Here is a 27982-nt window from a genome sequence, read left to right on the forward strand (position 1 = left end):
TATCAATTGAAAATGCAAAAGTTATGTCAGGGCAGGGTGAAAGAACAGAAACGGAACATCAACTATCTCGTCGTGCACGGGATACACACGCCTGATTAAAAATGAGGTTGAATGCTGACGTCAAACAGTTAAAGTGTGATCTTTCTTCAGTTTGGAAGCTGAAAGGGGCAAACCATTTTATGACATTAATACATTCTTTAAGCGGGCATCAAAAGCTTTAGGCGATGGTACAATGTACCATGTTCTGGAACACAAACATTGTGAAGGTGATGCGAAGCAGGTAGGGGTCATGTCAAAATCACATAAATTAAAACATTCGGGCAACTTTCAGAAAAAAATTGTTATGCAGACTATCAAGTTCTATTCTGAAAACATACATACATCTCGCTGAAAATTGGAAAAAGCATTTCAATCAAGAACACAGCCTCAGTATTAAAGAACACACTCTGGCGACTCTTGCACTCTTTCGGTATCATTATAAGACAATTTTGGGGGAAGAATGTGTCGGTGAACGCCCTGATATCGTTCACTTGAGAAAGTGTGGTCAGGGTAATAAAGAAGCGCGAGGAAGGGTTCGAGCCAGTGTATTTGGACGAGATCTTGGTCAATGCCTCGCAGATCTAGGACTGTCAGCTGTCGGTGGGTATGACTAATGGGGGGTGACTAATTATTCTCCATGCTTGTTGCTCCAGCAAAGGATTTCTCCCAGGCTGCGACGTGGAATTCAGGGCAAAATCCACAGCTACCAGAGACTACCATTCTGAAATGAATGGTGCGGGTTTCCTCGATTGGGCTAAAAACAAGTTGGTAGCAGGTGTACCAGAGAAGTCCTTTTATCATAATGGACAATGTCCCATACCACAGCATGCAGGACCCCGACAGTAAAGCACCGACATCGAACGCTCGAAAAGATGATATATCATGGCTCCACAAATTTCACGGGCTTCAAAGGCAACGAAGCCTCAGCTATATGAGATCATATAAAATCCCACAAAGGTGAACCTGTCTATAAAGTTAAGTTACATAAAAAGTAAGGGTCACGATATTCTGCGACTTACACATTATCACTGTGACCTTAACCCCATTGACAGGACATGGGGTACTGTTAAAGGAGACTTTTAGATTACGTGACGTGCAGGTTTTGGTAAAGGAGAAACTTGGCAAACCTGTATCAACAAGAAAGCTAACGTCATTGAACAGGGTTACTGGTCTCGGGATGGCTTACAACGGGCAACTGTGGCACCACTTGTCATCCATCCCTTTAAGTCGCAACTATGACTCTACCACAGACGAGGAACCGACAGGTCTCCCGGAACAGATTTGAGAAGTCCCCTGCCATGACTGATCCTTTTCTGCGGTTTCACCCCCCGCGACAGATAACAGCTTTTGCATTTTCAATGATAATAGTTTCTTAAACAGCCTTTTCGGTGGAGTCTGGAAAGTCTAAGAAAGCTGTTGGGTATAATAGTACATGATAAAACTGTGGACTATATATATTTGAGGCAATTTGTACAATGATAAAGTTTGCAATTCACCGGTCCATTTCTGACTCAATGGGACTGTAAGTAGAGTCTGTTTTATACATTAAACTATTACATGTGTACAAAATTGACAGCCTCTTATACATAAGACGAACATACGAACACACTCTTAAACATTATAAGTATCATTCAACACGGAAAGATATTCACTCATAATACATTAATTGAAACAATACACGACACGCTCCACGACAGTCACGAAACCACTATTATCAAAGAGACAAAACATGAACAGCAATATAGGGAGCGAGTTGGGTTTTACAGCGCTTTTAACAATATTTCAGCAATAGCTTAGGACACCAGAAATGGGCTTAACACATTGTGCCCACGTGGGGAATCGAACCCGGGCCTTCAGCGTGACGAACAAACGCTCTAACCACTAGGGTACCTAGGGTACCGCTCCTGAACAGAGCAATAGAGAGTAATACAGTCTAAAATATATTAACGACCACGTTCCACATAAACATAACGACCTTGCCAAGGATCTTAACATGTGGCCATGATAGCAAAAATGTACTGCAGAAAACATCGAATAGTAATGGTAACGATTTGCCAAGGTAGAAGAAAGTAAGGGGTCTTACCTTTGTGAATAAACAAGGAGTTTATTACGCCACAGTCACAGGATGATTTGTGACTGTGGTCGTCCCTGTTTTATACCCTTTCCCAGTTGTCTTAGCTAATCGGGTTTACTGATAATATTGCTGATAAGTTGTATCTAAATCCTATTGCCTAATTCGACTACCGATAACGTACCTACTGCGAAGTTAAGTTACTCTATCTGTCAGAATTACATAAAAAATTTCATAACGTATTTGACGACAACGGCGTTGACAAGCGAAAGACATGATGCATCTGCTGACACATACAAGATATTGGTCTTGGACATTCGATATCAGTGTGACCACGAGTGAAGTACACGATAAACTGGATTAGCCTATCTCTATCTGTTAACACTTACAAGATATTGGTCTTGGACCTTCGTTGTCAGTGTGACCCTTGGCAGACTGAAGATGTGGAACGTGTAGCATTTCGATATTTCAATAAAATATTCTGTCATAGAATCTTTATAAAATATTGTGCATTTCCACCATGTTAATAGATTGGCCAACAGGTCGACAGTGATTTATCGACTTCTTTGAAAGCAGTCAAAATCAAGAATGACGCCCCATGCACGTGTATGGGAGTACTGTGGTGTATTTAGGAGAAGTGATAAAGAGAAATGCATGGTGCCGCATTCATAAGATGTCTGATTTGGAAAAGGTTTTAACGCTTTTAACCAATACTTTCTATCCAAATTGAAAGTTCCCCTAGCTGTAAAGGGTATTCTTTACAGTCACATTCACCCGAGTATCTTTGCAACAGGACATGTTTCACTCCCTAGGTTGAATGCAAAGTATAAAATTTCTTTGAAAACTTATATCAATTGAATGTTCTGAAACTGAAATATAAAAACTTAACGTAACCACATGTAACCATAAGTCAGCTGATGATACTGTTCCTGGTTAGTCTAGTGGACAAGTTTCTCCTCTCACGCATGCAGATAAAGCAATTAGTCTGCTTCTGAAGTGGGGACTCTGTAATCACGTGGAAGCTGCCATTTCAAAAGACAAACCCAAGTAACTGAGAGCATCACAGTTGGAAGTGCTCGGGTATACAGGGTCTGAGGTTGGAACTACTCGGGTATACAGGGTCTGAGGTTGGAACAACTAGGGTATACTGGGCTTGGGGTTGGAACTACTCGGGTATACTGGGCTTGAGGTTGGAACTACTCGGGTATGCTGGGTCTGAGGTTAGAACTACTCGGGTATACTGGGCTAGGGGTTAGAACTACTCGGGTATACAGGGTCTGAGGTTGGAACTACTCGTGTATACAGGGTCTGAGGAAGTATTCGGGTATACGGATTCTGATGTTGGAAGTAATCGGGTGTATTGAATATGTTGGGTTTGGGGTTTGAAATACTCGGGTATACTGGGCTTTTACGTTTTTTGCATCTGCTGTGTATTCAAACAAAATGAACATTATTCTCTCCTGAATTCAATATGCATGTATATGCTGATGGAATAAATTAGCTGTGCATTATTTGGTGTTATGCGATTGTTTTTAATGTAAATACATAAAATACGTAAATACATTGTCTGTGATGTTTGCCTTAATCATTGTTGACTGTTAAGCTGCTGACTGAATGATTTGACGCGTCGTGATACTCGTGAAGAGATGTGCGCTTATGCAGGCTTGACAACGACGCCGCACAGATGACACTATCTGTTGAAAAAAGCTTGAGGAATGTTGGTCCATGTCGGAACTAACCCTAGTTCCAAGCCAACTACCATCAATGGTGGAGGAAATATCACACAACACAAGCGATATGTTGACAGGCATTATCTTGCTGAAGCGTGAAGGTTACGTCTGTCCCTGAATGACCAGATAATGTAATCCCTCTATCGCAGACCTGTCAGATTGCCATTGACGAGAACAAGTTGTGTCCGCCCATGAGATGTGAAGAGATGCAGATGGCCACTGTTAGGCCGCCCACTGAATCCAAAGTGACAATTCGTCCTCTATGTAAAAGTGACAAATATCTTTGACAAATTCCGACTATATCAGGAGCATGTGTTCACGTACCATTATCAAAAAGTGATGATACCAGGTGTTCACGTATGACTATCAAATAGTGAGTGATATCAGGTGTTAGCGTACCACTATGAAATAGTGATGATACATGGTGTTTTTGTACCAGTACCATGAATGATATCAGGTGTTAGTGTACCAGTACTGTGAATGATATCAGATGTTAATGTACCAGTACCATGAATGATATCTGGTGTTAGTGTACCAGTACCATTAATGATGATATCAGGTCTTGGTGTACCAATACCATTAATGGTGATATCAGGCGTTAGTGTACCACTATCAGCTGGTGATGATATCACGTGGTTACAAGAAACATGAGCGTGCTCTGGTCCACCATTTGTCACAAACACAAAGTGACGTAATTCCATTCAGGCACATGATAAATAAATGGGAAAATATAGTTGAGTGGCAAGCAATCTGTTACGCGAGACAATTGAGTCGTCGGGTGGTCAGATTCCTGACTTGTTTGACACGTCATCGTATCCTAATTGCGCAGATCATTGTTCATGTTGTTGATCACTGGATTCTCTTATCTATACTCGATACAGAGCTGGAACATTGCTTTAAACAACAAACAAACCAAACATATTATGCTTCTCCTTCCTCTCATTTTCTAGACAGCTAGTTCGCGAGAGCGATTGACATCACAGCCGTCATTCTTTAAGTATCCCCAAAAGAATTAATATTTCTCGATTTACATCATATCACTTTCAGTGACAAGACTATATACGTATATTCTAAAAAAACCATCCCACAAAACATAGGTATGTGTTTTTTTATTTAACCATGCGAAAATGTTCCTTTGCTATTCATGAAATTGAATATTCGTGTATGACCCTGCTGGAGGGCTGGTTTCACCAAAGGGAGAGATGGTCATTACTACTTTGTTTTGCTTAAATGCAAGCTGTTGCCGATGTCAGTCAATGGTGCTTTGTAATGCAACATTCTCTCACCATCAACAGGTTCCTCGTTTGTATATAGAGGTTTATCTCAGACTAGAGAGTATCGGCTGCCGTGATATGCTGACAGGAAGCCATCAGTTCCTTCAGCAGCCCTGTCTCTGTCCCTTTCTACGTAAGTCAACGAGCAACACAAACCACCAATCACCTCTTTTATTGTCATACTTTGCTGTGAATCTCAATGTAGCGCAAAGATCGTTGCCGGAAAAGATAAACGGCCACGACAAGGGAGATAACCACGACGAAGCCGAGTGACGCTAAAGCAACAAGTGGAGAGATCTTAGCATGATGTCGATTACCTCCCCCTGGTGATGTGACCGTCGTACATGCTGCAGTATTGCCTAGTTTTCGCGTCGTCGACATCTGTGACGTTATCCCAGGTGAGTGGAGGGGACTGACGAGGCTGGAAGAGGGAGGCTTGACATAACTTATGGTTGTCACCACTTTGTGAATGCTTGATGACTTTTCTGTACTTCTGTGCACGTTGACGAGTCTGTATTCCACGTCATCCCTTCTCCTCCTCTCATTTTCACAGGAGCTGCCGTTACACACAGACGTACAAAGTGTATAATTACACTCAAACATCAGATGTGACGCTTCAGACAGTCCTACCGACTCAAAGTAAGGACTAACGGCTTTCAGACCATTTGAGGTGAAGCCACTACCTCGTGGAAAAATAATTCCATCACCACATCCTGCTCTGAGCAGGGCGTACCTGTGGGCAGTTGCCGATCCCACTATGTCACACGACGAGGGTCGGATTCCCAGCTCACCCGCTGCACCATCTGAGATCAGCCGGAGTCGAATCTTCTTACCAAGAGGTATTCGGTGGATCCGGCGACTGAGAATGTCGACCACGTCCATAGTTATCACGGATGATGCTTTTGCTCCTTGGTGAGACTGCAGTTCCTTGGGAGCTATGAGACGCCATAAACTCCGTGACGCCAAACTTGTTTTGTTGGCGAAATCTTCAAACGTACAAGTGACTTGGTAGTCTCGCTTCCTGGTATGTATGTATTTGTTGACGTTACCACGAGATATTTCAACTCGAAGGTTATAAACTTTAGAATTCTTGCGCTTCTGAAACACACACTGATCAGCTGCCGATTTCGAACCATCGTAGAGGACACGCAGTGAGAAGTGTATTCTGTCCTTGGAAGTAAAAGGGACAGTTACATTATCCTTGCAGATTCCAACAACGTCAAGATTTAGGTCTGTTACAATTTCTATCCATGCATCGTTCCGATCACTACTGCCACAATATGGCTCAATCAACAATACATAATCCTCCTTCCTTTGACGGCCGAGTTCAGTAGATCCGGATACGCTCGACGTTTCAGTTGATAAACGCGTTGTTGACGTGGTGGTTGAGGTTGTGGGCCCATTTGTCTTAGGAGAGGTCGCTGTGGTAGAGATTGAAGGTGATCCATATTTTGGTGAGACATTGGTGTTTTGGGGTGTTTGTCTATGAAACTGCTTTGAATCAGTCCTGGACTCACTTTGCCTCGGTGAAATACCACTTCCAGGGGCTGATGGTGTCGTGAAAGGATTTGAATCGCATTTTACCTGATAATGACTTTGTCGGTAGTCTGACCAGTGAAGACTCAGAGTTGCTGTATACCTCTGAATGTTTGTCCCTGGAACTACGTTGGGGGCTTCAAAAGTACATGGATGGGCAATTCCTGTTGTGTGTATTGTCGCATAGAATACGTACTGGATGTTGTTGTGGTGGTTGCTGTAGTCTTTCGTGAACAATTTGACTCCTTCTCTGCACTTTATCACAACCTTTGTCAGATATGGTTCGTTTGGAACTATTACATTTCCCACAACCACCACACTTATGTCCTCAGGGCTGGAGCCGCAGTCGATATTCAGTCTGAGTCTGTGATGGCGATGGTCGCTGGCCTGCAGTCAAAAAAGAGATGCCATTTTAATGTTAGACAGCACACGATTCACATTCTAAATATACGCACACTTGACATGACATGACACATTGTACAAATGGTGGCAAAACCAAACGCGAAACGACACTGTACATGACATGACACGCTGTACAGATGACAGCAACATGTAACACGCCTTGACACACTGTACGAGTGGTGGCAACACCTAACATGACATGACACGCTATACAGGTGAAAGCAAAACGACATGACACACTATACAGGTGACAGTGACACCTAACACGACATGACAACTGCACAAGTAGTGGCAGCAACTAACAAGACATGACACACTATACAGGTGACAGCGACACCTAACACGACATGACACACTGTACAAACGGTGGCACAACCTATCGCGAAACGACATTGTACATAACATGACACACTATACAGATGACAGCAAAAACTAACACGACATGACACACTGTACAGACAACAACACCTAACACGACATGGCACAGTGTACATGTAACAACACCTACCACGACATGGCACAGTATACAGGTAACAGCAACACGACACGGCACCATACAGATGGCAGCAAACAACTAACACGACATGACACACTATACATGTGAAGAGCAACACCTAACACGACAGGACACAATATAATGGTGAAAGCAAACTCTGCCATGACAAGACAGACTGTACATGACATAACACACTGTAAACATGACACACTGTACAAGTGACGGCGACACCTAACAAGGCACGACACACTATGCCGGTGACAGCAACACCTAACACGACACGATACATCACACAGGTGACAACAACACCTAACACAACATGAAGCACTGTACAGACAGCAACATCTAGCTCGACGTGACAGACTACACATGTGACAGCAACACCTAACACAGCATGATACACTGTACAGAAAGCAACACCTAACACGACATGACACATTGTACAGATAGCAACACCTAACACGACATGACACACTATACTGGTGACAACAACACGACACAATACATTGTACAGATGACCGCAACACCTAACACGTCTTGACACACTATACAGGTGAGAGCAAAACCTAACACGACATGAGACACTGTACAGACAACAACACCTAACACGACATGAGACACTATACAGGTGACAGCAAAACGACATGACACACTATACAAATGACAGCAACACATAACACGATATGAGACACTATACATGTGACATCAACAACTAACACGACATGAGACACTGTGCAGATAGTGGCAACACTAACACGACATGACACATTGTAGAGACAGCTACACCTAACACGACATGACACATTGTACTGACAGCTACACCTAAAACGACATGACACACTGTACAAATGGCGGCAAAACCTATCGCGAAACGACATTGTACATAACATGACACACTATACAGATGACAACAAAAACTAACACGACATGACACACTGTACAGTCAACAACACCTAACACGACATGACACACTATACAGGTGACAGCAAAACGACATGACACACTATACAAATGACAGCAACACATAACACGATATGAGACACTATACATGTGACATCAACAACTAACACGACATGAGACACTGTGCAGATAGTGGCAACACTAACACGACATGACACATTGTAGAGACAGCTACACCTAACACGACATGACACATTGTACTGACAGCTACACCTAAAACGACATGACACACTGTACAAATGGCGGCAAAACCTATCGCGAAACGACATTGTACATAACATGACACACTATACAGATGACAGAAAAAACTAACACGACATGACACACTGTACAGACAACAACACCTAACACGACATGGCACACTGTACAGACAACAACACCTAACACGACATGGCACAGTATACAGGTAACAACACCTAACACGACATGGCACAGTATACAGGTAACAGCAACACGACTGTACAGGACACACTGTACAGACAGCTACACCTATATCACGACATGACACACTGTACAGACAACTACACCTAACACATGACACACTGTACAGACAGCTACACCTAACACATGACACGGTGTACAGACAGCTACACCTAACACACTCGACACGACACACTGTACAGATGACAAGGGATCCTAGACAAATGTGAAAAGTTGCTTGTTGATGAATAACCTGAGGAACCTATAGTAGAGCTAACATTATAAAATGTTTCAAGGAGAATACACACGCATTGCGTTACAATGACTTTGAAAGGTGTTGGGAATTGACTGTTATCAGAGTGATGGGAGGCAGCTCTTGTATCTTCCTGTTATAGTTGGTCTATTCACTCATATACAAGAAGACAAAACCAGATCAAAGTTGCGAAATAATCCAAACTATGTGTTCTTGAAATGTATTGTCACCTCAATACACAATGAGAATGTGTTTGATGAATGTTTCAGTACTGTTTAAGGGATAATAAATAATCACCAAACTCTGCCCGAACAGGTCCGTTGTCCAGCACTGCATGGAGTGAGAGTCGTCTGCTTCACAAGCACATGGTACATCTAGTATTGAGTGACTTGGTCATCTAGAGTTATGTCCCCTTAGTTTCTTGACAATTCCTGTTACTGCAGTCTTTCATTATCCACCTCAAAAGAATGGAATATGAACCCATTATTTGCAAAATACAAAACAGATAATTTAACAGTTTAAATCATTCTATTTCAGCATAGTATCAATATGTATTTACCGAAGCGATAACATAATGGCCCCATGAGGTTGTGAATTCTCTGTGTGAACCAGCCATGTTTATGTTTAGTTTCTAATTTCCTTGATTATCACAAAAACAGGTTTTCATTCATTTCTAGTTTTTCTGAATCTTTGGAAAAGTAATAAAGGGAAATGGATTTAGAGTGTTAAGTGTAAATGTTTTCTGTCAAGTCATATGCTACTACACAGTTTGCACATCAGACATGTGCCATATGTAACCTCTTGCACAACACTGGAACGTGTTTTACTACAGAAAGAAGATGAATCTGAAGAGGATTCATCCTAGATTCAGCTGTGCGCACGCCCATGATTCATCGGATCCTTCTTTTACTGCCCTACTAAATAATAATAACTGGCTGAAAGTAAATCCAATACCTGTTATCGGTCATCGGATATGAGGCACACTACATAGTTTTTAAGTACATGTTGAACGCGTGTTCGTCTCGTTCGACTCGTGGACACACGTTGTTTATACTCATGCAATGTAAGATCGGGCAAGTCATTTCCGGTTTGTCATATTCTGCTAATTAATTAAACCCGTTAATATGTAAATATCCCAATATTTCAGTGTTAAGTGCGATCTTCATATATTAGTACGACTGTATTTATCAAATGCCTGTATCTTCAAGATTGTCTCCATGAAAATTTTGGCTCGACCCGATATGTAGAAATTGATCTATAAATACACCAAAGTTAAACTACGCGGTGACAAAGTGGCTTTTTCGGATGGTATGAAAATTCTTACTATTTTTGGTGTAATTATAATTAATGTAGGCAATAAGAATAATTCCGAAAAAAGTGGAGCCGACGTGAATGACTGATCAGCAGCACAGGCGGCAGCCATCAATGACATCCAAGTCGAGAGAGGCGTGTGACTGGCGCTTTGCATTTGCACTGTACTAACATGTAGTGTGACGCTTGGCAAAGCTGATTTAGTAACAATTCTGTTAAGTATTGCTATTATTGTTTATGAGGATTGTGTATATGTGGGATAAGTGCACATTTAGGACGCATTGTAGCTTTTATTTATGTCATTGTCCAACTTGTAAAGCCCGCTCATGGCGAGATGGGAATCCCGTGACGTCATTAGGAAGCCTAAGTTGACACCAACCAGCTGACAACACGACATGACTCTCTAGAGGTGACACCAACCAGCTGGCAACATGATATGACTCTTTACAGATGACAACAACCAGCTGGCAACATGATATGACTCTCTACAGATGACAACAACACAACACATGACAAGACGATGTACACGAGATGACAGTCACTGTAAATGACATGACACATTGTACATGATACGACACACTGCACAGATGAAGGCAACACCTAACGCGACATTTGCTCACTTGTACGTTCACAGAGAACTCACGTGTATAGGCTAGGCTGAAACATGACTAGATCAAAGACTGTATTTACACTATAACAGTATTGGCAAAACACAGTAGTCACATAGTTAACGTTAAACATAATTTAATTACAAACATGCATCATATTAACACTGTTTTGACAACTGACAACACTGGCATTAACAACAGTATTGCGATTATGTGGATGTAGAACCAATAGTTTGAGGCTTTACAGCCAAAATTCGATTTCTTTCTTGAAATAGTTGTTTTCAGGAACGATGATGTGATTCAGCAAAAGGAATTCATTAATTTTGATACCTACTTCGTCAACGGATGTCAAGCATGATTCTACTTGCACCCAAGCCCAGGCACTGTACCTAGAACAGACAGGTACTGAGGTGCAGTCCAGACTAACTGCACACAGTCGACAGGTAAGACTAAACATGTAAAATCAGACAAGAAGCAGTACATACCAAGCCGGGTCTGGCGATACAAGTTGCAAGTAACCCACAAACTAGTAGTAGGTTCGTCCCCCGCGCCATGACGATAACCAGTGTGCGCACTGTCCCGGCACATGTTTCTACTTGCACGTGAAACACGTGCTCTCCTTGCTTGCATTATAAATAACCCTGATACTTGTACATTTCTTCAGTTCAACGTTTTGGTCAGATGCAGACACTGTGTACAATAAGACTTCTTCCCACAAATATGACACTGTTAAGATAATGAGGACCTGACCTTCAGTACTTGCATTACCAGCATGGCCAGCTTTGAAGGATAATTATCCTGAGTCACAATTGTTACAAATAACATCCAGGTCTGTGTTGTGCAGGGAGAGTATGCTCCCTGAGCTCTGTGCACGTGAACGTGCTATTTGGCGACTCAGTTTATCACAGTCATGGTTCGGGGCAAGTATACAAGTCTCAGAGGACCTGCACAAGCACATTTATCAATCACATGACAACTATTGATTGGTTAGCTGGCTTTGATAGAACGCTGTCTATTTCAAGTAATTTTCCTTCCATGTGTTCGTGTCTATGAGCGTATGCATAATCACAAAGATGTAGATAAAATGAAAAGAACAATGCAATTTACTTCGGGGAACTGTCGGTAAGTAAATATGTTACTGTTAAATGTTAATTTTGTAAGAAGACATCAGTCGTGTACAAGTCAGATGTCCAATATCATTGCTCGCAAATAGTTGGTATTTTCTTGTCTGCCTAATGGCGAAGTGGTTCATGGATTGTCTGCCTTATAATGACGCGATTCATGCATTGTCTGGCTGATGATGAAGTGGTCCATGTATCGTCTGTCTGATGATGAAGTGGACCCGTGAAGGTCCCAGGATAGAATAGGCCTTCAGCAACCATGCTTGCCATAAAAGGTGACTACGCTTGTTTGTCGTAAGAGACGACTTGGTTGACACGTCATCGGTTCCCAATTGCGCAGATCAATGCACATGCTGTTGATCACTGGACTGTCTGGTCCAGACTCAATTATTTACAGACAGTCGCCATGTAGCTGGAATATTGCTGAGAGTGGCGTAAAACTAAACTCACTCACTGATGATGAAGTGGTTCATGCATTGTCTGGATGATGAAGCGACCTATCGTTAGTCTACCCGATGATGAAGTGGTTCAGTGTATACACATTTCCATGCATTGGTGCAGCTGTTACCGCAGCAGATTCACTTAGATTTGGAACCAGTGTTCCAAACTTTAAACTGATAACCGAATTTACTAAAAATGTTGGAGGGAATTACTTCCTAAATGGGATGAGGTTGTTTGGTTTATTATTTATTGTGAAGTTGGTAATCAGTTTATTAAATGATAATTATAGTCATTCCGTCACTGTTGAACGTCAGGATGTTATGAGCTGACGCTATCAATGAACGAGTTCTTAATGGTCTAAACGTTTCTTTACAGTTGCAAACACGTAAAATAGTGAGTGTTTTCAAGCTTTGCTTTCTGGGATTGACAAAAATCGAGGCAAACTTCATGGCATTTCTGTCTTCAAACTTCTCGGTGTTTCTCGTTACTTCTCGGTGTTTCCCGTTCAACAGCTGATTTTAGATCCCGGATTTGAAACCCAGCACAACTAACGTATTGGAGTTTCCAAAATTTGACTACAATAATAAAGTAAGTGTAACAGATGCAAGTTAGACAATTCACTTCCTACCAGGGGTACATTCTTCCCTGCCCGAAGTCGCAGGAGACGTATCTCACCAAACTGAACGCTGCTGGTTAAATTATAATGGCTTCTGGCTTCTCAACTTACACGTGTGTGTGTGTGTGTGTGTGTGTGTGTGTGTGTGTGTGTGTGTGTGAGAGAGAGAGAGAGAGAGAGAGAGAGAGAGAGAGAGAGTCCTTATATCGGTGTCCCGTTAGCACAGCTAGCTTGAATGACAAATAGGACGGTGATGGGGGTTTGGCCATGTGAGTGAGTGAGTTTAGCTTTACGCTGCACTCAGCAATATTCCAGCTAAATGCCGGCGGTGTGTATCAGACAACCCAGTGACCAACAGCATGAGCAGCGATCTGCGCAACTGGGAACCCATGACGTGTCAACCAAGTCAGTGAGTCTGACCACCCAATCCCGTTAGTCGCCTCTTGCGACAAGCATAGTCACCTTTTGTGGCAAGCATGGGTTGCTGAAGACTTATTCTGCACTCACTCATTCCCTGTTCATCTTTGAACTCTTACAACCAGGCACAGGATACAGTTATTGGTTTGCACCGAGATATTGCTTACAACCTATATCATGATATCTGCAAATGACAGTTTTTGTTATATTCTCATACCGTATGGTTGAATAATATAAATCTTACCACAAGGAGGTTTTCATCTGTTTTGCCAAAACGTATGCATTGTAACTGTGGAGACTGAAATGTATTCATCTATACTTGAGTATTTTAGCGCAATTATGTTTGAGCTAAACGAATTGTATTAAAAGTCATGATAGATTATGTGGTAATTTGTTCCAGTTTTATCTTTCTATAATCGTTCTATAATCTTTCTATAATCTTTCTATAATCGTTCGTTCTAGTTGAACTACGAGCTAAATTTGAAGTCATGCAAACAAACAATTGAAATTTAATGATTTTCAATGATAAAACTGCTAAAACTCAGGGAATATATCTTAATTCAAAACAATCAATCTTCGGCTGGACGTGTGGTCTGGAGAACAAATATATCCCCTTAAAGGAGATATCAAGGGTATTGACAGGTACCTTTTAATAAACCATGTACTGCAAAATATATAAAACACTTCTAACATATCAATGATAAAAATTCCAAGTAGATTCTTTGTCCAGAGAAGATTAGAACATGTAAGTCTTGTCTTTTGACCTGTCGAGGATGTTTTGAGATGGCCAAGTGGTTACCTCCCTTGGGCCGTTATGCCAGGGAAGTGCAGGGTAGCAAACTTGGTGGAATCTTTGTGATTCTATCGACTGCAGCGCGAGGGAAAGGTTCCATAACAGGGGCGGATACATGCACACTTTATGCACACTTTTCGAGTTTCACTGGTCATACCACAAAATTTCAGAACGGGGTGGGTGTAGGGGGCGGGTGATCCGCCTATGCATAGATGTCAACTAATCAGCTTTATGACGAAATTAATTGCACCTTTACCTCAATGTTGTTATACTACTCTGAAAACCTTTCGTAATCTTGTAAAGTCATAAATTGTTCGGATTTTCAAGTCTTTTTATATTGAATTGGTGTTTTTTTTTATAAACTGAGTGAACAGATTATTGTAGCAGCAAAATTCATCATTCTCATTGGGTGTATCTTCCTCTATAAGAGGCAGTGTTATCAGCGAATAGAAGCCACACATCTAAAACACTGAAATGATCCAATGCGACCGAAAATTTGTGATCATGAAATTGACGTAACGGAAAATTCAGAATTGATCACAGACAAACACAATAAGAATAAAAATGAAACTTACGGGATACAATTTGTGAAAGCTTGTTCATGATTCGGAACTGGACGTGTCTATTATCTGTAGATCATTTGAATATATGAAGCTAAAATTTGAGGGGATTTAAAATGAGTGAGTGAGTTTAGTTAGTTCAGCAATATTCCAGCCATATGGCGGCTGCCTGTAAATAGGTAAACTAGACAGTCCAGGGTCCAGTCTGGACCAGACAGTCCAGGGATCAACAACATGACCATCTATCTGCGCAAAATCGAATCACGTTGGTTGAACATTTCCTGACATAACTATTGCTGTAAGGCGGGCCTGTCATATCTTACTTTATCGCATAGTTTTCTCAATCCTGAGATTTACTTCAATGTTCTGGCAATATCAGTATCAACCAATCTAACGGATCCACTAAAATAGCCATGAATTGCCAAATGAATGGGGATGTAACACTCCAACCTGTTCCTCTAGCCTGTAGTGTTTATTCACATATGCCGTCTTCTTCTGAAAATAATTGTTTTGTATGGACTATGTGAGTGAAACATTATGAATGGGGCTGTGTACTACCTATATATATATGCATGTTCTCCATGTCGAGAGGTAATGATATTGTAACTTATATAGACAGAATAACATTGTGATAACTGGAGAACTGCACGATGCACTAAAACAGTTTGCTTGAGAAAAGCAATCTTATGACTCGCTCATTTGGGCGACGTGAAATTACATAGAGGTTGTTCAGTTTGGCCTGATACTACTAATAAATTGCGTGACCGTTTCACAATTGGTTGGGTCTATTATTGTGGAGGGGTGAGCCTTTATCAGATGATTGTCAATATGTCCGAACAGTCAAGGTAAGGTTGCCGTTTGACATCTAAGTGTCTATAAGTCGGCAGCAATATCCTAACTTTCTTTAAAGAATTAGCTACAGATGGTTTAATGTTTCCTATTCGAACTTTTAGGCAGCGAGTTCCGCTATTTAATGAAGTTAATCCCACCAGCCGTTTGTGCCATATGACGTCCGGGTCATGCATGTACAAAGTAGCTCAGGTCTAGCTGAACAACCTGTAATTCACACCATATATTGGCCAAAGAAATGCTTATATACAGTAGAACAAGTTGCTGCCTTATCCTGAATGAACGCAATACGATAGGAACGTTTTCTTTACCGGCATCCTTCAATCCGAAATTCTCCGATGCCAGTGTTAAAGACTATGTGGCATTGAAAAACAAACACACACAAACACACAGACAAACACAAACACACGCACACACGCACACACACACATGCACACACGAAGAAATTATTATAGTCTTTAATACCACATACCATTTTGTCTTATTCTCTCACACATCACCCCTAACACTCTGATATCCTACGTCACTCACCGTCAAGAACAACTGATCAGGAAGAATGTGATGGACTGAACAGAGGAGACTCGGGGTGCGCGGTAGGGATTGCGTTGATGATAAGAGGCGAATGTTGACTTGCCGTCTCTGTTCACCTCACCTCATGGGCATAACACGTGAAATAAAGTAATTTAAAGGAGTGCCATTATAATCGAAATGGGTGAAGTTCTCATTCTGTGATCATACCTACCTACATTCATAAACCTGAGTCCAGATCTTACAAACACCTAAATCGGACAGCATGAAATTGCACGCCAGATTTGCCATAAACACACATTTGAGTCCTGTACACAAGTGTGTATCCCCGAGTTTGACTAAGTATTTTTCTTGGTATGTCAATATGACACACGATCACCAAAATTTGAAACATCAGTACACCTGGTGATTTAATTTCCTCACTCTTCACATGGGCATATGGTGCAACTCACTCACCACACCAAGGATAGGTCTTCATAAGTCCATGTAATCCTGGAACTTTGCCCACAGGAGCTCTGCCCACAGACACTGTGACCACAAGGAACTTTGTCAACAGGAGCTCTGCCCACAGGAACTGTACCCACAGAAACTGTGCCCACAAGGAAGTGTGCCCACAGAAACTGACTGTGCCTACAAGGTACTTTGCCCACAGACACTGTGTCCACAAGGAACTTTGTCAACAGAAAGTTTGCCCACAAGGAACTTTGCCCACAGAGAAACTTTGCCGACAAGGAACTTTGCCCACAGAAACTGTGCCCACAAGGAACTTTGCCCACATGAGCAGTGCCCAAAAGGACCCGCAGAAATTTTACCCACAAGGAATTTTGCCCACGGACACTTTGCCCCCAAGTAAGGAAGTGTGCCCACAGAAACTTTACCCTTAAGGAAGGAAGTGTGCCCACGGAAACTTTGCCCACAAGGAACTTTGCCCTCAAGGATCTTTGCCTTCAAGGAAGGAAGTGTGCCCACGGAAACTTGGCCCACAAGGAAGTGTGCCCACAGGAACTGTGCCCACAGAAACTTTGCCCACAAGGACCTTTGCCCTCAAGGAAGGAACTTGCCCCTCAGGAACTTTGCCCTCAAGGAAGGAAGTGTGCCCACGGAAACTTGGCCCACAAGGAAGTGTGCCCACAGGAACTGTGCCCACAGGAACTTTGCCCACAAGGACCTTTGCCCTCAAGGAAGGAACTTGCCCCTCAGGAACTTTGCCCTCAAGGAAGGAAGTGTGCCCACAGAAACTGTGCCCACAAGGAACTTTGCCCACATTAACTGTGCCCACAAGGAACTTTGCCCACAGAAATTTTACCCACAAGGAACTTTGCCCACGGGAGCTTTGCCCCCAAGTAAGGAAGTGTGCCCACAGGAACTTTGCTCTCAAGGAACTTGCCCACAGGAACTTTGCCCTCAAGGAAGGAACTGTGCCTAAAAGGAACTTTGGTCGCAAGGAAGGAAGTGTGCCCCCGGAATCTTTGCCCACAAGGAAGTGTGCCCACTGGAACTTTGCTGTCAAGGGAGGAAGTGTGTCCACAGAAACTTTGCCCACACTTTAATACTCACCTTACCTCTCACACACCTTGATACTCACCTTACTTCTCACACACCTTAATACACACCTTAATACACACCTTAATACTCACCTTACTTCTCACACACCTTGATACTCACCTTACTTCTCACACACCTTAATACACACCTTAATACTCACCTTACTTCTCACACACCTTGATACTCACCTTACTTCTCACACACCTTAATACACACCTTAATACTCACCTTACTTCTCACACACCTTAATACACACCTTAATACTCACCTTACTTCTCACACACCTTAATACACACCTTAATACTCACCTTACTTCTCACACACCTTAATACACACCTTGATACTCACCTTACTTCTCACACACCTTGATACTCACCTTACTTCTCACACACCTTGATACTCACCTTACTTCTCACACACCTTGATACTCACACTAATCAGGACATATAGTTTCAAAATAGATCAAACTTTAATTGCACTTCATCAAAGCCTTCTGCTGCCTTGTATTACGTTTTCTATTTACAGTCAATGCTCTCCTTACTACTCACAAACCTAAATACTTTGCTCGGGGTATATTGTTTTTACACTTCACCAAAACTGGATAAACATATAAGGCTAGTGTTAATTTTTAACTTGATGAACATGCTATATTGTGTGTTGTTTCTGTGTAGTTCAATAAAATAATGCATACGTGTTTTAAATGCTCTGTTATCATGGTGGGCAAAATATGAATATTCTGGACAAAATTCCTTCCCTGTAAAACTGTGCTGGGCACAGTTCCTGTTGGCAAAGATACTCGGGGGACAAATTCCTTGGGGGCAAAGTTCCGTGGACTGCACCCTTATTCCTTTAGCGTTTTACAGTTATTTCTCCTCGCTTTTAATATATCGGCCGATCCATTTCTTTCAAGTACATCCATTCACCACAAAATCCTATTGTGTGCCTTTAACACTAGAAGGAGACTCCTGTGTTTGAATGACGCGGATTTGGAAACTTTATGACGACCTTTATTATCTGATAAGTCGTCATAGCAACCAGTCAAGAGAACGATAAGGCGGAAAATAATTCTTACAATACTAAAATTAAGTTATGTTTCGAAAACAAAGAAGGGTGTTAATTTACAAGTTGAATGTAATGGTGTCTACGCCCGTATTTAGCGGGGTCGTTTGGTCATAATTGAGGCAATCTCGCCAGCGTGTAAAGGCATCAGATCAGTAGCTCTCTTCTCCGCATGTTTGCGATGAAATAAACATCGATTAAGCAATACTTCAAAGAAGCCTTCGGTCTATATTTCGCGGTTGTAAAATTGGTCTTAAAAAGCAAATGGTTGTACCATCAACACATGTTTTTTCTGACGGTGCTTTATTACACTTCTCATTGTGGAACCAAACAGCCCCGAGAACATGTCTAAATTCAATCTATGAGGTGATGAATAATACTGTAGTTTCATTTTAACGATTTATAACAACGTGGTTTGAGGTTGGTGGGTGTGAAGTTGCTCCGTTCACGTCTGCCATGATGTTAGTTTTGTAAAACAAGTTTAGACTCTGAATGTTAATATAATTTCATTAATAACAGACTAACCCATAGAAACTGAAAAGGAGCCCTTGGAGTCCAGAGACCTGAAACCGGGCCGATACCGATATGAGAAAATCTGGACTTGCTTCATCTGAGGCTTTAGCACTGCAGAGAGGACTTGGCAGTAGGGGAAATATTGTGGACCCTGGTTCAGGGACCCTGAGACAGACTAAGAGTGTTCACACATGAACATCCCTTCCTCGCTCACTGACCTCTGTTACTGAGGCGGGATTCTTCAGTACAACAGCACGGCCATAGAGATATCCACTGCACGTGCATGGTGTCTGACAAATGTACCTACAGCGCATGGATGTAACTGTCCTCACATCAATATTGTCAGGCTGCATCATAACACACACACTCACGTTAGATAAACAAAGCAGTTGAGTTTAATGTGGATTAGCCTGTTACTTACAGGTCCAACAGTACTGACTGTCAGCCGTGTCACAGTTTCACACTTGTCACTACATATTTGTCACTACATACTTGTCACTACACACTTGTCGTTACACACCTGTCATTAAACACGTGTCACTACATATGTGTCCCAACACACTTAACACTACACACCTGTCAATAAATATTTGTCATTACACGCCTGTCGCTATAAACCTGCCACTACACACTGCATACTTGTCACTGCATATTTGTCACTACACACCTGTCACTACATACTTGTCACAACACATTTGGCACGAAACGTGTCTCTACATACCCGTCACAACATACTTGTCACTACATTCTTGTCCCTATACACTTGACACTACACGCTTGTCAAAAGATATTTGTCACTACACACTATACACTTGTCACTATACACCTGTCACTGCATGTTTGTCACTACATACTTGTCACTACACACTTGTCATTAAACACCTGTCACAACATTTTTGTCACTACACACTTGACAGTACACACTAATCAATAAACATTTCTCACTACACATCTGTCACTAAACACTTGTCATTGCATACTTGTCACTTCACACATGTCACTTCACACATGTCACTACACACTTGTCAGTACACACGTTTCAATACATACTTGTCTCCACATACTACACATTTGCATCGTGCTGTTGTGTGCTATTGTACAACAGGATGCGGCAGGGAGACCCGCACAGTCCAGCTCCAGGTTTATGGGCAACAAATCATGTCATTTCAACATGTGTCATTTCACTATGTGTCATGGTGGAACTGGGAAATGTGAAATGTGAAACTCTAAGCTTTACATCTGACTTAAACGTAATGTGGACCTAACTCGTCAAGACATGAAGTGTAGAACATGGCGGTAGTAATTGTAAGTGTATACACTACCATTGGTGGCCTGTGCCACTACCTGACACCTTGAACATCGGTCAGTCTGCTCCAAATGTTGATCACTCACGTGACAAATTCACACCATGGGAATCCTTTGCCATTCCTCATGGAAGGCCATCGTCAATCTGTGCAGATGTTCAGTACGAAATCATATCTCAACCTCGAACGTGTAAGATAGTTCCAAATATGTTTGATGGAGTCCCAGAAGTGAGCTTTACACATTGTATTCATGTGGGGAATTCAGCCTGACGCTTTAACCACGGTGGTGGTGGTGGTGGTGGTGGACGTACGACAGCGACTGTTGCAAGTGATGAGGAGGGAACTTATCATGGGAGAAACACTATTAGGATAAGGACGTTTCTTCCCGGAAAGTAACAGTGATGTGCCAGGCACATGAGCATGGAGATGAGGAAGCATTGTGGCATACAATAGTAAGCAGTGCATGCAATGGCATGCACGGGCATACAGGGCCATACAGTGGTATACAGGGTCATACAGTGGCGTAAAATGGCATACAGTGGGATACAGTGCCATACAATAGTGGCAGACAGCGGCAAAAAGGGGCATGCCATGGGATGTGGAGGGAAACAGTGCTATACACTTGCAGTAATATACAATGTACCCCTGTATCTGTGTGTATGGAAACATTGCAAGAGTACACCTGTATCTGTGAGTATGGAAACATTGCAAGAGTGACTTTGTACACCACCTGTATCTGTGAGTATGGATTCGATGTTAGAGTGACTTTGTACACCTGTATCTGTGAGTATGGAAACATTGCAAGAGTGACTCCATACTCACAGAAATAGGTGTACAAAGTCACTCTTACAACGTCTCCATACTCACAGAAACAGGTGTACAAAATCACTCCTACAACGTCTCCATACACACAGATACAGGTGTACAAAGCCACACCTACAACGTCTCCATACTCACAGAAACAGGTGTAAAAAGTCACTCTTCCAGTGTTTCCATACACACAGATACAGGTGTACAAAGTCACTCTTACAACGTCTCCATAGATACAGATACAGGTGTACAAAGTCACTCTTACAACGTCTCCATACACACAGATACAGGTGTAAAAAGTCACTCTTCCAGTGTTTCCATAAATACAGATACAGGTGTACAAAGTCACTCTTACAACGTCTCCATAGATACAGAAACAGGTGTACAAAGTCACTCTTACAACGTCTCCATACACACAGAAACAGGTGTACAAAGTCACTCTTGCAGTGTTTCCATACTCACAGATACAGGTGTACAAAGTCACTCTTACAACGTCTCCATACTCACAGAAACAGGTGTACAAAGTCACTTTTACAACGTCTCCATACTCACAGATACGGGTGTTCACAGTCACCGTTACAACGTCTCCATACTCACAGATACAGGTGTTCAAAGTCACTCTTACAACGTCTCCATACTCACAGATACAGGTGTACAAAGTCACTTTTACAACGTCTCCATACTCACAGATACGGGTGTTCAAAGTCACCGTTACAACGTCTCCATACTCACAGAAAGAGGTGTACGAAGTCACTCTTACAACGTCTCCATACTCACAGATACGGGTGTACAAAGTCACCGTTACAACATCTCCATACTCACAGAAAGAGGTGTACGAAGTCACTCTTACAACGTCTCCATACTCACAGATACGGGTGTACAAAGTCACCGTTACAATGTTTCTATACTCACACATACAACTGTACAAAGTCTTACAATTTCTACATACACATATAAGTGTACAAGGTCACACTTACGTAATTGTTACGTACTTACACAAACAAGTGTGCACTTTTATGGTGTCTACATTCTCACACACACAGGTGTACAATGCCATTCTTACAATATCTACATACTCACACATGCAGGTGTACAAAGTCACTCTTACAATGTTTTCATACTCGCCTGTAAGTGAGAGACATAATCAGCTTCGGTGATTTCTGTTTGATTACTGCTGACTCAGGAAGACATTGTTAGAGGCCTTTGTGGGCTAAATATTCACGGCGAAACATGAAGTGAATCTTGTGTGCACCATATGATACGTACAAGAGGAATGTACTCTACGTACAGGAGGAATGTACTCTACGTACAGGAGGCATGTACTCTACGTACAGGAGGCATGTATTCTATGTACAGGAGGAATGTATTCTACGTACAAGAGGAATGTATTCTACATACAGGCGGTATGTACTCTACGCACAGGAGGAATGTACTCTACGTACAATGTACTCTACGTACAGGAGGAATGTACTCTACGTACAATGTACTCTACGTGCAGGAGGAATGTACTTTACGTACAAGAGGAATGTACTCTACGTACAATGTACTCTACGTACAGCAGGAATGCACTTTACGTACAGGAGGAATGTACTCTACGTACAATGTACACTACGTGCAGGAGGAATGTACTCTACGTACAATGTACTCTACGTACAGGAGGAATGTACTCTACGTACAATGTACTCTACGTGCAGGAGGAATGTACTCTACGTACAATGTACTCTACGTACAGCAGGAATGCACTTTACGTACAGGAGGAATGTACTTTACGTACAATGTACTCAACGTGCAGGAGGAATGTACTCTACGTACAATGTACTCTACGTACAGGAGGAATGTACTCTACGTACAATGTACTCTACGTGCAGGAGAAATGTACTCTACGTACAATGTACTCTACGTGCAGGAGGAATGTATTGTACATGTACATGTACGTACATGACAAATGTACTTTGCGTACATGAGGAATGTATTCTACGTACATTACAAAATACATTGCGTTTGGCACGCGTGGCGTCAGCACCTCTGAATAAAAAGATAAACATTTACAGTAGACTCTGATCCGGTTGCGAGGAAATCGACACGGGGTGAAAAACAGCGGTCAAAGGAAACAGCCAATGAAAATATTTGCAGGACAATTTACCAGCACGTGAAAAAAGTGGTTGCGATGAGTCCCATACGGAGACAGAATTCACTATTAATGCTGAGACCTGTTTCGGGTCTCCCCATCTGGACTCCATCGCTCCAGTGTAGCGCCATACAGGCTACTGTTATATTGCATGGAGTATATACAGCACGCACGTCCATTGCCTCACTCACGCTCTAGAAGTAGATGGAGGTTGTGCATGGCGAATTTCTGCAAAATTTCATTTTTCAGATGGTTTCGGATCCAGAGACAAAGTGTTTACAAATATGAACTAAAATGATGTCATTGCTTTCCTCTTGTTTTTTTTTTCACCAATGGCGGTCGTGCTTCGATGAAGGACAAGAGGGCGTATATACAAAACTTGTATAATTGTCTACCTGATATTTGTTTATTTGTTCAGATAATTGAGCCTACATTTATAGCATTATCACCCACGGAAACATTTGGAAGAGCTTTATTATGGGTACTGGGTGGTATGTTACTCTCTCTCACTCTAACGTCGACAAGTTATAATGGAAATATTAACATGGTGGAAATGCACAATATTTTATAAAGATTCTATGACAGAATATTTTATTGAAATATTGAAATGCTACTCGTTCCACATCTTCAGTCTGCCAAGGGTCACAATGATAACGAAGGTCCAAGACCAATATCTTGTAAGTGTTAACAGATAGAGATAGGCTAATCCAATTTATCGTGAACTTCACTCGTGGTCACACCGATAACGAATGTCCAAGACCAATATCTTGTATGTGTCAGCAGATGCATCGTGTCTTTCGCTTGTCAACGCCGTTGTGGTCAAATACGTTATGAAAATCTTTATGTAATTCTGACAGATAGAGTAACTTAACTTCGCAGTAGGTACGTTATCGGTAGTCGAATTAGGCAATAGGATTGAGATACAACAACTTATCAGCAATATTATCAGTAAACCCGATTAGCTATGACAACTGGGAAAGGGTATAAAACAGGGACGACCACAGTCACAAATAATCAAGTGACTGTGTCGTAATAAACTCCTTGTTTATTCACTCAGGTAAGACCCTTTACTTTCTTCTACCTTGGCAAATCGTTACCATTACTGTTCAATGTTTTCTGTAATACATTTTTGCTATCGTGACCACATGTTAAGATCCTTGGCAAGGTCGTTATGTTTAGGTGGAACGTGGTCGTTGATATATTTCAGACTCTCTATTGCTCAGTTCAGGAGCGGCGAGGTACCCTAGTGGTTAGAGCGTTTGTTCGTCACGCTGAAGGCCCGGGTTCGATTCCCCACGTGGGCACAATGTGTTAAGCCCATTTCTGGTGTCCCAAGCTATTACTGAAATATTGTTAAAAGCGCTGTAAAACCCAACTCGCTCCCTGTATTGCTGTTCATGTTTTGTTTGTTTGATAATAGTGGTTCCGTGGCTGTCGTGGAGCGTGTCGTGTATTGTTTCAATTGATGTATTATGAGTGAATATCTTTCCAGTGTTGAATGATCCTGGTATAATGTATAGAGTGTGTTCGACACTGTGTATTTCATTATGTACTGCGTAATGTTGTTTTGGATATGCTAGTATTATAAGATGTATGAACGAAATTGTGTTGATGTTATGTGTTAGAAATGTATCTTGATTTATGTAGTATGTGTCGTGTATATCGACGTATGATGATTATGTGTAAGAAAATGCATCTTGATTTATGTAGTATGTGTCGTGTACATCGACGTATGATGATTGTGTACTTTGTATATCAGCATATAATGATACTGTATTTTGATAACTGATAACTGATTACTGATTGTCAATATGTTTTAATAATTATTTGTACCCTATATTATTGTCATTAATTATGTAAAAATCATCCTGTGACTGTGGCATAATAAACTCCTTGTTTATTTACTCAGGTTCTCGTGTTGTGTGTGGGTTGGTATAGTTACACCTCCTAGCTGCCAAGCGAGCTGATTCCCCAAACTTCCCCAAACACTCTAAAGTCGACAGGTTACCATTCGCTACCCTGGATTGGAGGACACACACATACACACACACATGGTACATGTATCTACTATGTCAACAGTTTGTTTTTTGGTCTGCCGCTAATTACACTGTTCATCTTACAACAATGTACACAAGTGACAGACAGAGACTAGGAGAACGTACAGAAGGTGTTAACTGGGAAAGCGTTTTGAGTGAGAGGTGCAGACACGTTAAACTCATTGTGTTTTCATTGATTGAGATACTTGCATTGCCATGTAAGATAAGATTAATACTAATCGGTGTTATATTGTTGGCAATATTTTCTAAAGATTAGAACAGATTTAACTGGCATTTAATGATATATGAAACTTCATTAACTTCTAATGCTTTCTTATACGCCACGGTTTGTCTTGTATGCCACGGTTTGTCTTGTATGCCACGGTTTGTCTTGTATGACACGGTTTGTCTTGCGATGGTTTGTCTTGTACGCCATGTTTTTTCTTGTACGCCACGGTTTGTCTTGTACGCCACTGTTTTTCCTGTATGCCACAGTTTGTCTTGTACACCACTGTTTGTCTTGCCACAGTTTGTCTTGTATGCCACTGTTTGTCTTGCACGCCACGGTTTGTCTTGTACGCCACGGTTTGTCATGCCACGGTTTGTCTTGTATGCCACTGTTTGTCTTGCACGCCACGGTTTGTCTTGTACGCCACGGTTTGTCTTGCTACGTTTTGTCTTGTATGCCACGGTTTGTCTTGCACGCCACGGTTTGTCTTGTGCCACGTTTTGTCTTGTATGTCACGTTTTGTCTTGCACGCCACTTTTGTCTTGCCAAGGTTTGTCTTGTACGTCATGGTTTGTCTTGCACGCCACGGTTTGTCTTGTGTTTGGTGGCATCGCATATGTTATAAACTTCTCTTTATTAGCGTCCGTATCAGTCTTTGCATTAAGTTGCCAGTTGGCCATCAAGGTCTCTTGTCACCTGGTCTTACCTCCCCTCACTTGGTCTTATCTCCCCTCTCACCTGGTCTTGTTTCCCCTCTCACCTGGTCTTATCTCCCCCTCATCTGGTCGTATCTCCCCTCAACTGATCTTATCTCCCCTTACCTGGTCTTATCTCCCCCTCACCTGGTCTTATCTCGACCCCCCTCACCCGCCCCAGCGTGAGCAGACCTCTCGTCATCAGCAAACACGGCAATCATACAACGCCCTTGTTGTGGCTGTAATGGCGACTCGGGATTAACGAAGACATTTTGGGACTGGCAAGTGACGCCTCAGACAGAACGGCTCTAGTAACACATGGTTTCTACCTACATATTGGCTTTACTCTTCTGACTGGCCCTTTATAAACGGTGGGAGTTGTCTGCCCTTGTTTGGAGCCTTCGTCGGGGGGAGATTTATGGTTGTGCCACCAGTAAAGGCGTGGGTGGAGTGAGGAAGTTCTATGTGTGTGGGTTTGTGGTCTGATCTTATGAAATGGAGACTTAAATGTCAGCTAACTTTGAATGGGTTTACCATGTTAGAAAACAGATTGCAACTTTTAAAGGAAATATATACAATACTCTTTGTCTGCGACATGATGGTATGCGAGAAGCACCGAGGTCAACTTCCACGAACATATGCACCTACTTCTGAAAAAAATCAACTCGTCTCTGGTGGATTGCGCTGCTTGGAAAAGGTTGGGGGTAGTCAAGAAGCTGTCTTGCCATTGTGTACAGTGCAAGGGAAGACACCTCGATGAAGGACTGGAGGTGGGGATGTGAATGTGTGGATCAGTGGGTCAGGTGTTGATTGTTGAGGGATGAATTGCAAGTTGGTGAGATTCTGTGGGTCAGGTGTTGGGGATGTGTTGTGAGTTGGTGAGATTCTGTGGGTCAGGTGTTGGGGATGTGTTGTGAGTTGGTGAGATTCTGTGGGTCAGGTGTTGGGGATGTGTTGTGAGTTGGTGAGATGCTGTGTGTCAGGTGTTGGGGATGTGTTGTGAGTTGGTGAGATTGTGTGGATCTGTTTTGGGGGATGTGTTGTGAGTTGGTGAGATTGTGTGGGTGAGTTGTTGAGGGCTGTGTTGTGAGTTGGTGAGATTCTGTGGGTGAGGTGTTGGGGATGTGTTGTGAGTTGGTGAGATTGTGTGGGTCAGTTGTTGAGGGGTGAGTTGCAGTTGGTCAAACTGTGTAGGTCAGTTGCGGGTGAGTGAGATTGTGTGGGTGAGTTGCGGGCAC

The 27982-nt window shown here is 42.1% G+C and overlaps 2 protein-coding genes across 3 annotated transcripts in view; both read right to left on the reverse strand.

Annotated features, from left to right (window-relative positions):
• Positions 1-2174, reverse strand: part of LOC137297687 (uncharacterized) — a 52174-nt gene extending 50000 nt beyond the window's left edge. Inside the window, exon 1 of the mRNA XM_067829605.1 lies at positions 2123-2174. The gene's annotated coding sequence lies outside the window, so the exon portion shown is untranslated. The remainder of the gene's footprint in view (positions 1-2122) is intronic.
• A 2086-nt stretch (positions 2175-4260) lies between these two features.
• LOC137297686 (vitelline envelope sperm lysin receptor-like) lies at positions 4261-11996 on the reverse strand. Of its 2 annotated transcripts, XM_067829604.1 has the most exons (3): positions 11586-11681; positions 9479-9639; positions 4261-7037 (listed from the first exon to the last, which is right to left on the reverse strand). In XM_067829604.1, exons 2-3 carry the CDS (start codon positions 9515-9517, stop codon positions 5292-5294), a joined length of 1785 nt encoding a protein of 594 aa, XP_067685705.1. In that variant the 5' UTR covers positions 9518-9639; positions 11586-11681; the 3' UTR covers positions 4261-5291. The 2 variants fall into 2 exon arrangements, with proteins under 2 accessions (XP_067685705.1, XP_067685704.1); XM_067829603.1 differs by lacking the exon at positions 9479-9639 and having other exon boundaries at positions 4935-7037; positions 11586-11996.
• Positions 11997-27982: the final 15986 nt, after the last annotated feature.

This window comes from Haliotis asinina, chromosome 10 (genome assembly GCF_037392515.1).
Source record: "Haliotis asinina isolate JCU_RB_2024 chromosome 10, JCU_Hal_asi_v2, whole genome shotgun sequence".
Taxonomy (NCBI): Eukaryota; Metazoa; Mollusca; class Gastropoda; order Lepetellida; family Haliotidae; genus Haliotis; species Haliotis asinina.

Bases quoted from the DNA above. Each gene is read 5' to 3' on its own strand.
- LOC137297686 (XM_067829603.1), bottom strand. From the start codon at position 11,654: ATGGCGCGGGGGACGAACCTACTACTAGTTTGTGGGTTACTTGCAACT. The intron at 7,038-11,585 runs GTATGTACTGCT...TTTTGACTGCAG, and splicing joins GTATCGCCAGACCCGGCTTG to GCCAGCGACCATCGCCATCA.